This window comes from Acipenser ruthenus, chromosome 13, assembly GCF_902713425.1.
Source record: "Acipenser ruthenus chromosome 13, fAciRut3.2 maternal haplotype, whole genome shotgun sequence".
NCBI lineage: Eukaryota > Metazoa > Chordata > Actinopteri > Acipenseriformes > Acipenseridae > Acipenser > Acipenser ruthenus.
The window spans coordinates 39026805-39037851 of NC_081201.1; the positions used below are offsets into that span (position 1 = coordinate 39026805).

General features: G+C 39.1%; 1 protein-coding gene across 1 annotated transcript in view; it reads left to right on the plus strand.

The window, feature by feature from the left end:
- Positions 1-10562, plus strand: part of LOC117418592 (tudor domain-containing protein 1-like) — a 19176-nt gene extending 8614 nt beyond the window's left edge. Inside the window, exons 14-25 of the mRNA XM_034031773.3 lie at positions 200-370; positions 648-908; positions 1122-1250; positions 1844-1951; positions 2211-2381; positions 2725-2964; positions 3235-3354; positions 3660-3776; positions 7924-8091; positions 8268-8543; positions 8669-8721; positions 9518-10562. Of these exons, the coding sequence (XP_033887664.3) occupies positions 200-370; positions 648-908; positions 1122-1250; positions 1844-1951; positions 2211-2381; positions 2725-2964; positions 3235-3354; positions 3660-3776; positions 7924-8091; positions 8268-8543; positions 8669-8721; positions 9518-9586 (1883 nt within the window). The 3' untranslated portion in view covers positions 9587-10562. The remainder of the gene's footprint in view (positions 1-199; positions 371-647; positions 909-1121; positions 1251-1843; positions 1952-2210; positions 2382-2724; positions 2965-3234; positions 3355-3659; positions 3777-7923; positions 8092-8267; positions 8544-8668; positions 8722-9517) is intronic.
- Positions 10563-11047: the final 485 nt, after the last annotated feature.

Consider the following 11047-nt stretch of genomic DNA (forward strand, 5'->3'; position numbering starts at 1 on the left):
GGATTGAACCCACGACCCTCCGGTCAAGAGTCCAGAGCCCTAACCACTACGCCACACTGCGTAGTGCGTAGTGGTTAATAATAATAATAATAATAATAGCATTGCATATTCTGGTATCTTGCCATTCATGCACTGTGCATTGTGGTATATTATGTGTTTAAGGCTTAATTCAGATTTATTTCAAATCTTTTTTTCGTAGAGGACAACCAGTGGTACAGGGCCACTGTTTTAAGCTACACCTCGAAGGACAAGGTTTGCGTGGGATACATTGATTTTGGAAATTGTGAAGAGCTGAATGTGGATCGGATTCGTCCAGTCACTGAAAAGTTTTTGCAGTTACCTATGCAGGCAATCCCTTGTGCTCTGGCAGGTGTGTTCGTTTGGTTAAGTGTCTGTATAAAGCACATTGCCTTGGCGTTTACATGTTAAAATACCCTATATTGTTACAACTTTTGGCTTGTGTAAGGAAGTACCCGTCTATTTTCTCAAGGGTTTTAGTTATGTTACGTGGTTATCTCTTCTACCTACCTGAATGAAACTGGCTTGGGTATTAAGAGGAGGAACTCTTTGGACTTCCATCATGAATACTATAAGCATGAAATCAGATTTGATATTTACTGTACCAGTAATGATTTTCTTTTCTCAAGGTGTAAAGCCGATGCTGGGCGTTTGGACACCCGAAGCTATTCTGATAATGAAGAAACTTGTGAGCAGTAAATTTCTTAAAGCCAAAGTGGTGGGCCGGAAAGAAAGAAAAGCACTGGTTGAGCTGTGTGATGAGCACAGTGATCCACAAGCTAGTATTACTGAACTGCTCATAGCAACAGGATATGCTGCTGCTGCCGACGAGGAGGAGGAGAGGAAAAAGCACAAAGCTGATTCAGCTGTGAAAACTGAAGACACTGCTCGTAAGTGCAAGATGAAATGGAACAAATAACTGTCAATTTTAGTTTCAATTAAAAATAAACTGTCCATGATTTCTAAAGAAGTTGTGTCAGTGATGTGCAGTATATTAGTATGTCTGTCAATAATAGATGCTCCAGTTTGTAAGGGTCTTCGTTCTTGCACCGTAATTATATATTTGCTTTTTGAAATATTTTTTATTGCTTTTATCTTGTTAGCCACTGTGGCATTACCAGAGAAACTGGAGTGGACTAGTGCTGGATTGCCTGATAACCAAGCTGTGGATGTAGCAGTCGGTGTATTGCACAGCCCAGGGGAGTTCTACTGCCAGCGTTACATTGCTAGAGGTAGTGTTAACATTGCAACACTGATTGATTTTGCATATAACATCCCTTTGCTGAATGTCCTGTTATGTGACATGTTGCATTGCTGTCTTACCATAAAGCGAGGCTATATTGTACTTTAATCAGATTTAACAAGTTTAAGCACTGGTATGCATGGAACTGTTTGGGGGTCTAAACATGGACTCTTACTAACTGATTGTGGTGAACACATAGACTTCTTACAGACTCCTGCTCTCCTGGAGACCTTTCTGATTGTGGTGAACACATAGACTTCTTACAGACTCCTGCTCTCCCGTAGACCTTTCTGATTGTGGTGAGCACATAGACTTCTTACAGACTCCTGCTCTCCCGTAGACCTTTCTGATTGTGGTTAACACATAGACTTCTTACAGACTCCTGCTCTCCCGTAGACCTTTCTGATTGTGGTGAACACATAGACTTCTTACAGACTCCTGCTCTCCTGGAGACCTTTCTGGTTACATTTGGGTTTAATACAAACTTTGCTATTTTTTTTTTCTGGTACTCTGTTTTGCACATAGTAAAGCTTTTCAAATGTTTTGAGAATAATAGAAAGTGTATTGTTGGTATCTTTGTAGATCTGCAGGCGCTGAATGAGTTGAGTGTGGAGTTATCACGATACTGCTGTGCTGAGAGCAATCTATTCACACCTGCTGTCGGAGAACCTTGCTGTGCTGTTTTCCCAGGTAAATATTTACATACACCAGACCATTAAGAATATAGAGCATGCAATAAACCGATCCTCAATTATGGAAAAATAAATATCCGCTCTTTTAACTTTATTATATATTTTTTTTTTTTTTTTTTTTTTTTTTTTTTACAGGCCTAAGGTCTAAGTAATGTTTGCAAGCAACAACTTTGGTTTGCCCTTGTGGCTGCCTTCTGAGCCAAAGCAAAATGGGAAGAAGTAGACTTGTCTAACAACAGTGTCTTGAATTACTGCAGGTGATGGTAACTGGTACCGTGCAATGGTAAAGGAAGTTGCCTCTAATGGGAAGGCAAAGGTTTACTTTGTGGATTATGGAAACACGTGTGAGTTAGCAGCTGACCAACTTCGTCCCATTGTTGCAAAATATTTGAAGCATCCGTTTCAAGCAATCAAGTGCTGGCTGGCAGGTACTACGGTTTCTTATATAAAATGCAGTATGGATATAGAAAAGGAGCTATTCTTGACTGTTGCAGAAGTACAATTTGGGACAAAGTTTTTGTATAGAAATGGATAACAGTGGTATCTACCTCATTTTAACAGTTTTCAGGGTCTTTATTTAATATATGGACCCCTGTGTCTTTAGACCTTTCAGATTGAATAGCATTTTGCTGTAATTCCAATAAACTGCACTGTTTTTTTTTGTTTTTTGTTTTTTTTTACCAAACCAGTGTCTTCTAGTTGACTGATGTGTAGAACATGGTTTTTTTATATAGTTCACAATGTTTAACTTGCAATATGTCATAATTTCAGGTATTAAACCTTTAGAAAAAGACTGGACCAAGGATGCGATTGCGAGGTTCCAGGCCCTGACAAGGGGGACTCGGCCTAAAGTTCAAGTTGTGTCCAAGAACAAGAGCGGATTTGGCGTTGACATGAGGTGGAAGGAGCAGAGCATTGCCAGCATACTGGTTGCTGAAGAGCTTGCTGTTGCGGAGAATGCCAACATTGCTGAAACTCCAGCGGCTGCACCACCAGCTACTCCTCACACAGGTGTGTAAAGTCTTAGGGATTTTCAGTGACTTTCAGAAACTTCCCACTGGGTGGTGTCGGATCATGTTTTATAACTATAGAAGATTGTAGGTACTCCTTGTTCTATTAAGTGATAACAGTGGCTTGCAAGAATAATTTGATACAAAAGCCCAGGTTTCAAGAGAAGCAAATTACAGTTTGTTGAGGTTGTTTTTCTGTTACTTGTAAAACAATTTGATTGCTGTTGTACTTTGTTTACACATTGATACACGTCACATTTTTTTGGCCCAGGTGGTTCGTTTCCTCATCGGTGGAAGACCGCTGAACTGCCTCTTAACGAAACCTTTCAACTGCACATTGCAGAAGTGGTGAACCCCAGCTTGTTCTTCGCAATGAACACTGACAGTCAAGGTGCTGAAACCCTAAAACCATTTTGTAATTGTTTTAAACTGCTTTCGGGTTACAACACATTTTAGGTGTGTTAAGTAAAAAAGAAACCAAAAGAGGTGGGGGTGGGGGGGGTGGGGACAGTAAATCTTTTCATCAAGCATCAAACACATGCATTGGTATTTCTACCTTTTTTATATGTTTTCCTTCACCATTGCTTATTCTACACCCCTGAAACTTCCCTTCTAGAGTAATGAACAATGTTTTGAACTGTTGTTGTACTTGTACTTGTTACCTCTGTTTTACGCATTGCATTTCCAATTTTACAGTGGATATGCAGAACTTACAACCCCTTATGGTTGAACTGGCTGAAGATTGCAGCAGCCAGAGCCACCATGCAGAACTGAAACCAAATGCAGGAGTGGCCTGCTGTGCCAGGTTTTCAGGTAAGGACTCTGAAATCCAAAGCTTTGGGTTTCCAATTTTGATTTTTTTTTTAAGTTCTTTATTATGGCTCTAAGGATTTGGTGAGACAGATCTGTTGCATCTAAATTAGGTTGGAACAAATTTACCAGGTGAATTTCCTGCCTGTTCTAACAACCCCTCGTTTCATTAGCAAACACTGGAATGTTTGGAGAAAACATGACACCTGGTTCTCCAAAATGTGCATTCTGGTTTCCTGTGTCTGTGGTGCATGTTGAAAGAAAACAGGTGTCACATTTAAAGGGTGAGGTCTTGACCTTGTGTGGTCACCAGAGTAACTTGACATTGTGCATTTGCATTTTAATTAATGTCAGATAATACAATAACATTGTATTGACATTACTGACAAAGGATTTTAAACCTAGGAATTCATTTGTTTTCCTAGTACTCTTGACACATTTTGACTAGACCAAGCATTCCAGAGTAAACTACCTCCTCGGTACCAGCGTGTTACTTGAAGATCTCCCTGAATTGGGACCTGCTCTCTCTTAAAACCTCTTTGTCAGTTTTGTGGTCCTAATTGAGGAAATTGCACTGTATGATCTTCACCTTTTGAAAGATTTCACCACTTAGCAGTCAATGCATGCACAAAAGGTGTTACTATTGTTCTGTGTTGTGATTAGCCTTGCACTTTGTATGTAAAAAAATGTTAAGCGATGTTGCAGATGGAAGGCACTATTCAAGTGCTTGAGTAAGAATTGACTGCTTTTGTCATTTGTAATACTGTATACCCCTGTCATGTGTTCTTTTTTAAATCTGTCCATCGCTTCCAGTTTTGAAACTCCAAGCTTCCATGATTTGTCCACAGTCCCTTCTTATCTTGTGTGTCATTATATAACTCCAGGTGCTTATTCCCTTTCAAAAGCGGCACTCGCAGAAAGCAGGCCCTACTGTGTCAGTTTTTATTTTAAGTTGTTCTTGGCTCTAGCCCTTGTAATTATTTTGTTAAATGCAGCTGTTTTTCCTTTTTAAACTGATCTCTTGTGCAGCGTGAAGAAAGAGAATTGCATTATTGAAGTATTTCTGTCCAGGTTCACTTATTACCTGTCAGCAGGCAGTGACAAAAACAAAGAAGAGTTATTGGTGATTTGCAGATGGTGTGAACACTTACGCACATTTCATTTTGTACCTGAAGCTTGCTTTGTTATTCTGGGGGAAAAAGAAGCAGATGTGTCCTGTGTGTAGCTGCTTGTAAATTCCACTGTGTTCTGGAAGGGCACGGGCTTGCACGGCACACTCCTCTGGGGAACAAGGCACGCACTGCCTGGGTTTAGAATACCGGGTTTCACCAGGCTGGTACCACTGTGTAGCTAAATTCTAATGTGTTGGGTCACGTGTGAAATTGCAATGACACAGGAGCTAAACTTCAGTCAGAGGTGTCCAAGCTGTTTTAAAGAGTAAAGGAGGTGAAGGCGAGACAAGCAAGGGCATCCGTAATGGAAAATGACAAAGGGGGGGTGGAGAGACTGATAAACTAGTTGAGTCGATTACCATACCATCATCACAGCCATGCGGCCACACCATGTAACCCCCTGGTTTCCACAGATTCCTTTAATAGCCCAAAGGCAGGGTGGCCAAAATTGGCCCTTCCACTCCTGGTCTGGTTCCAAACCTTATTCTAAATGTTTCAATTGAACCAATTAAACCTCCATCTGGACCCTGAAGTAGTTAATCATTTTACCTGTTAAACCTGGAATGGAATGGCCCCCCAGGATCGTGACTGGACACCCCTGCTATATTGTACAGCTGAGCTGGATGGCTTTGACCAACCCTGGCCCTGAGAGCCGCGGGGTCTTCTGGTTTTTGTTCCACCCGAGTTCTCAATTACTTAATTGAACCAATTATTTTCTTAATTGGTCAACACTAACATTTTCTTCCACTTATTTAGCCATTAATGATTTAAAGATACCCAGAAAACCTGCAGGATTGTGTCTTTCTAGGCCCAGAAAACCCTGGCTTAGAGTATTGAATTCCAAGGCAGTTCATCCACCTTTGCACAATCTTTTTGGCGATTTTAACTTTGCATACAGTAAATGTTCCCCTTGATGTTAATGGAAGTACTCTAGTTCTACATACAGGTCTGTAGTACAGTGATGTCTCCATGCAGACGGGGAGTGACAGAGGGGTCTGAATGGTGAACTGGTCACAAGGAGGTGCTGTATACAGCACAATAAAGACATGTTTTTCTTCAGATCTGCTGTCTACCTTTGCAAAACCTTTTTTTTATTTTAAATTGCCTGTCTGGGAAAACCAAAGTGATTCAACATTTTTATGTAATGTACAGTAATGTTTTGACTAAACATTAGACAGGCGTCTGTTATAACAAAGACACTGCTGTGAGGCTTGGCAGGTACAGACCAGATGTAGTATCACTGGCTGTGAAATCTATTTGATTTAGAAGATAAAATCTGAGATGAAGATGATTAAGTCCATTTTTGTGTAAGGGTAAGGCTGAAGGAAGGGTGCTGTCGGCAGGCAAAGCAGCCACTGAGGTTTGCTTCTTGAAGATTAGTCTCTTCTTTCTGCAGTAATGTAGGTGAGTATTCAGAATTAAACAAGTGGACAAAAGAGTTCATTGTCTTTGGTCAATCATCTGTTGAATAAGTCTTGACCCATTCATTAGGATTATTTCCCCTTTCATCCTTTATGAATCTCCCAGCCAGACGTGGGTATTAAGATGCCTGTCCTGAAATGTTTTCTGGTTGTGTTACAGCATTATAAAGAAATACTATTCAGTCGTCTGGTGTTGATTTAAAATTATTTTAAGTTTGGTTTAAACCAAATTTGCGTGGCATTAGACAGAGCTGTTGTCATTTCTTATGTTAATCTTTATTACATAAAGTTTAAGTTTGCAAAGTGATTGCTAACAAGGTAATTCAGTGTAGCTTGCTTTAATAGACTGGCGCCTAGAGGCTTGGATTGTCAGCTTGAGTTAATCTTCAGTAATCGGTTAATCACACAAGTTAGATTTAAAGACAGAAGCATTTCTATATACTCAAGAATCTGATTTTCCTGGTCTTCATGTTTTGAAGACAATAATGATGATGCCTCATATTGTTAAGAGGTCATCTTTTGAAATATGTAACATATGTAATGTTGTCATTTAAAAAAAAAATATATATATATATATAATTAGTTTAAAATGAGGGCTGCAGTGCAATTAATTCAGTAAACAAATGCAGTCAAAATCGCCACTCTTTCTATTGGAAAGTCTGCTGTGTTCGACCTGGTTCCTGTGTGCAATGATTCTGATGTGCTTTTCACTGGGGTAAACCACTGTTTGTTCAAGTGCCTGCAAACCTGAAAAGTTCTGGTTACAAGTTCCAGTAAACAGCAAGGGTTGCATTTTCCAAAGTTGGGGAATGCACGCTTCAAGCGATGTGCAGTGCAGTCTGTACACATTCTTGGAATGTAGAAGCAGCTGGTAATTATATTTGTCTGTACCTTTTTAATTATATGTCATGAAGCAAAACCTTTTTCAGCAGTGTAACCGTAGCGTCTCCCTGTTCCCAGGGGGGGGGTTCATTCTAGTGGGCATGCTGACACGCAACACTGTGTATCGTTTTTGCAAATTTGCTGTCTTTAGTGACTTGTAGTCCCAATGGGGTCATTCTAGCTCAAGTGGATCACGGGGTTGGGAAGCCTTTGAAATAAGGTTTAAAATTATACTAAGGCTATATGCCTAGGTCATCCACCCCCACCCCCCCTTACGAAGAAAAAATGGTTCATACCTCAGAAACCATCTCAGAGTCTGTGATATGTTAAGGTGACGTTTGCTTCCATGTGGTTGTTGTGTGACTGCTTGTCTTTCATAGATAATACTTGGCGACAGTGTAAAAGAGAATCTGAATATATATGCTGGCTGCTTTGTGGTGTCAGGATGCCATCACCAATCCAGGCTGACAGACTAAGCAGACTTGGGTGGCTTTTACAATTAAATGTGCATATCCTGTGAGGAAAGCTGGAAAACCTTGTAATATTGTGTAGGCTTTTAATAGTGCCATACTGGCAGAGAGATCCTTCGCTAGTTAAATGATGTGGTGTTTAAAGACCTTTAAATCGCTTGGATTAAATGTTACTCAACTTGCATGCTTTTATCTTTGCTATTAGGTGATAAGAACTGGTACAGAGCTATTGTTCTGGAGACATTTGGCACTGCTGCAAAGGTTATTTATGCAGATTATGGAAATTCAGAAAGTGTTGAATATTCCAGCATTCTCCCCATTCAAGAAAAGCACTTGGAGTTCCCTTTTCAAGTTGTGAAGTGTGCACTTGCAGGTACTGTTAAAATATTGAATACACATGTAGAGTATACGCACCTACAGTATATGCAGTGTGTGTGTGTCATTATATATATAATATATATATATATATATATATATATATATATATATATATATATATATATATATATATATATATATAATTTATTTATTTATTCTTTCTCCAAGCAGCACAGAGAGAGAGCCCGGGAGAGTGGCCACAGTCGTCAGTAGAGCAGTTTAAAACACTGGTGCAAGGCAGGAAGGTATTTGCATCAGTGAAGGAGTTTGATGGGGAATTGCACACAGTTAACCTGAAGAGCTGTGCAGAGGATGGGTCTGTTAATGTGGCTCAAATGATTATGGAGGATTTATCGAAATCCAATAGTAAAAGTACTACTCCAGAGAGTGTAGCTCAGACGATTGTGGAGGATTTAACAAACTGCAGTGCCACTCCAACGACCACCGGTATAGTATACTTCATGAGATTTTATTTTCTTGATTTGTAATACAAAAATCTCAAGCTTCAATGTGCCATGTAGTAATCATTTAAAAAAAAAAAAAGTAAAATGCTGTTATTATTATCATTGCAGGGCCTCAGCCAATCTGTCAGACAAAGTGTTGCTGTGCACACCTGAGCCAAAAAGTAAGGCAATATTTTACCTCTCTTAAATATTTATAAATATTCTTTTGGTACAGTATATGGAATCTCAAAGGTTTGTAAACCATGATTGTAGATATATATAAATATATATATTTTTTTAAATGACCCCTTTTGTAATTTTTCGAAGTTGTTGCTGCCTCGTGTTCAGACCTTTTGAAGCAGTGACTGAGGGTTCAATAAAACATACACACTGAAGGTGTTGGTGGCCTAGGTGGCTGCCATGTTCAGGTGACTTTTTAGGCGTTTTGCTTTTTCCAATGAGGGCACATTGCTCACGTAATCCATTTACTGTCCTCTGGGGAGGGAGACTTGCCCATAGGTAAACATGTGTACCATTGTCTTCATATTTGGTACTCTGCTGTATTCTATGATTCCTTTAGTCGACTTCAATTGCAGGTGTTGTCTTTTCATAGCCACATTTAACCACGTCAAAAGTACAGATCATTTTGCTTCATGTTTACAAACCATTTGATCAGAGATGTCATTCTCCTTTTATTATGTCCAGGGATGTTTTTGTTCTCAATTAAACCCATTTCTGGTTTTATCTGAGAGAGGTCGGAGAATGTTGTGCATGTAGGTTCTCTCTACCTTATCTGAGAGAGGTCAGAGAATGTTGTGCATGTAGGTTCTCTCTACCTTTTGGTGATTGGAACCTCCAGGGCAGGGGTAAGGAGCAGTGGCAGTACAGCATGGAGGAGAAGTTTGCATTGCATACATTAGCACTGTATTTCCACAACTTAAATCTGATTTTTTTTTTTTTTTTTTTTTTTCTTTACAGGTTGATAAACTTGAAAAGCTTCTTCTAATGGTGGCAAGCAAACTCATGGATCCCCAAAAGAATTGCTAAGTGTGCAAAGTGTATTTGCAAACACAATGGGACTCAGTGATCACTGCTTCCTATGTCCTTGGCCCCGGTAGCATGTCCTTGTAAAAGGTTTGAATGAAACGATTGTTGGTGAAAATTATATGGCAGAATTGTGCCATTGCATTTTATTTTAAGGAAAAAGTGTTAAAGCTGGTAAAAACAAGAACTGTAAGCAGTTGGAAGAAACCCTTAATGTTCCAGTACCAGCACTCTGTGTTTAAGTTTTTTTTTTATTTAGTGTTTATTGGTTGTGAACAGTGAGAGAATGATAACACGTAGTTCAGGCAGTTTCTAAGCCTCTCTGCAGGTTTGCCCTATGCCAATCGGGGCTGCCATCCACAGCGGGGGGCAGGGGCGGGGGCTGGGCGCTTGCATAGCACACAATGTTTAGTTGCGGTTGTACTCTGCGAATGCATTTATTTCGTGAGATGTTTGTTCAAAATAAAAGTGCATTCTCAAAATAATATTTTCATTTACTCCTGAAAACCGTTGCTACACTCCCTATCCACCCAAGGTTGGACAGTGATCGGTTCAGTGACTATAATGCTTTTGCTTCCATTCTTAAACTAGTCAGCACCTTGTGTTTACTACACCTGATACGTGTGTAAAAATAAATAGGAAAAATAAACAAAAATAAATTGAGCATGAACAGAAGAATAGTGTATGCACACAATTAAAAATTCTGTAGAATCTTACAGAAAGCAACATAAAAAAATGGGTAAATGGTAATAAGTAGTGTTGACTTTCAGAATTGAAATTGCTAAATCTAAATACATCTCTAATCTCAGGTGGAAAACAATGTATGCAATTATCTTCCTTTATCCACGACCTTGCAGAATTACATGTACAGGACAAAATGATGTAAATTGTAGGAAGATAAACAAATGTTATTGTTTTTGTTTTGTTTTGGGGTTTTTTTGGTGTTGCAGTGTTTAATAAAATGTTCTTTCACTAGTAAGTGTGTGGTGTTTTTTTTCTATTTTATGTATCAGATTTTCAATTTAATTTTTTCTGGTTGTCAGCTAAAGTTAAAAGCTAGTTTTATAAGAATTGTTTGTACATGATAAATAATAGCAGTAGTTAAGTTGTATTTGTTCTGATGGTGTCTGTGCCCTGAAAGCAGCTGACCCCATGCTTCTGCTCAGACCCGCTCCTGTATACTTTAAACTGTCATGAATATTGCATACATACATTCTTGTATAGAAAGTGTCTGTCACGGTGGGATTGGAAAAGGACTTCTCTGATATGGATCCTGTTCCATATGTTTGATATTATTTTTAATAACTATGTAATGCTGTGTATTGAAGGGTGGAGACAGACAGACACTTGAAGCAGAAGCAAAAATGTCCTTTTTTCCCCCCCCCATTGTCAAATGAACAGGGAACGTTATAGTTTATACATTTACCTACAAAAAGAAACCAAAACCATAAAAACATTTTACCA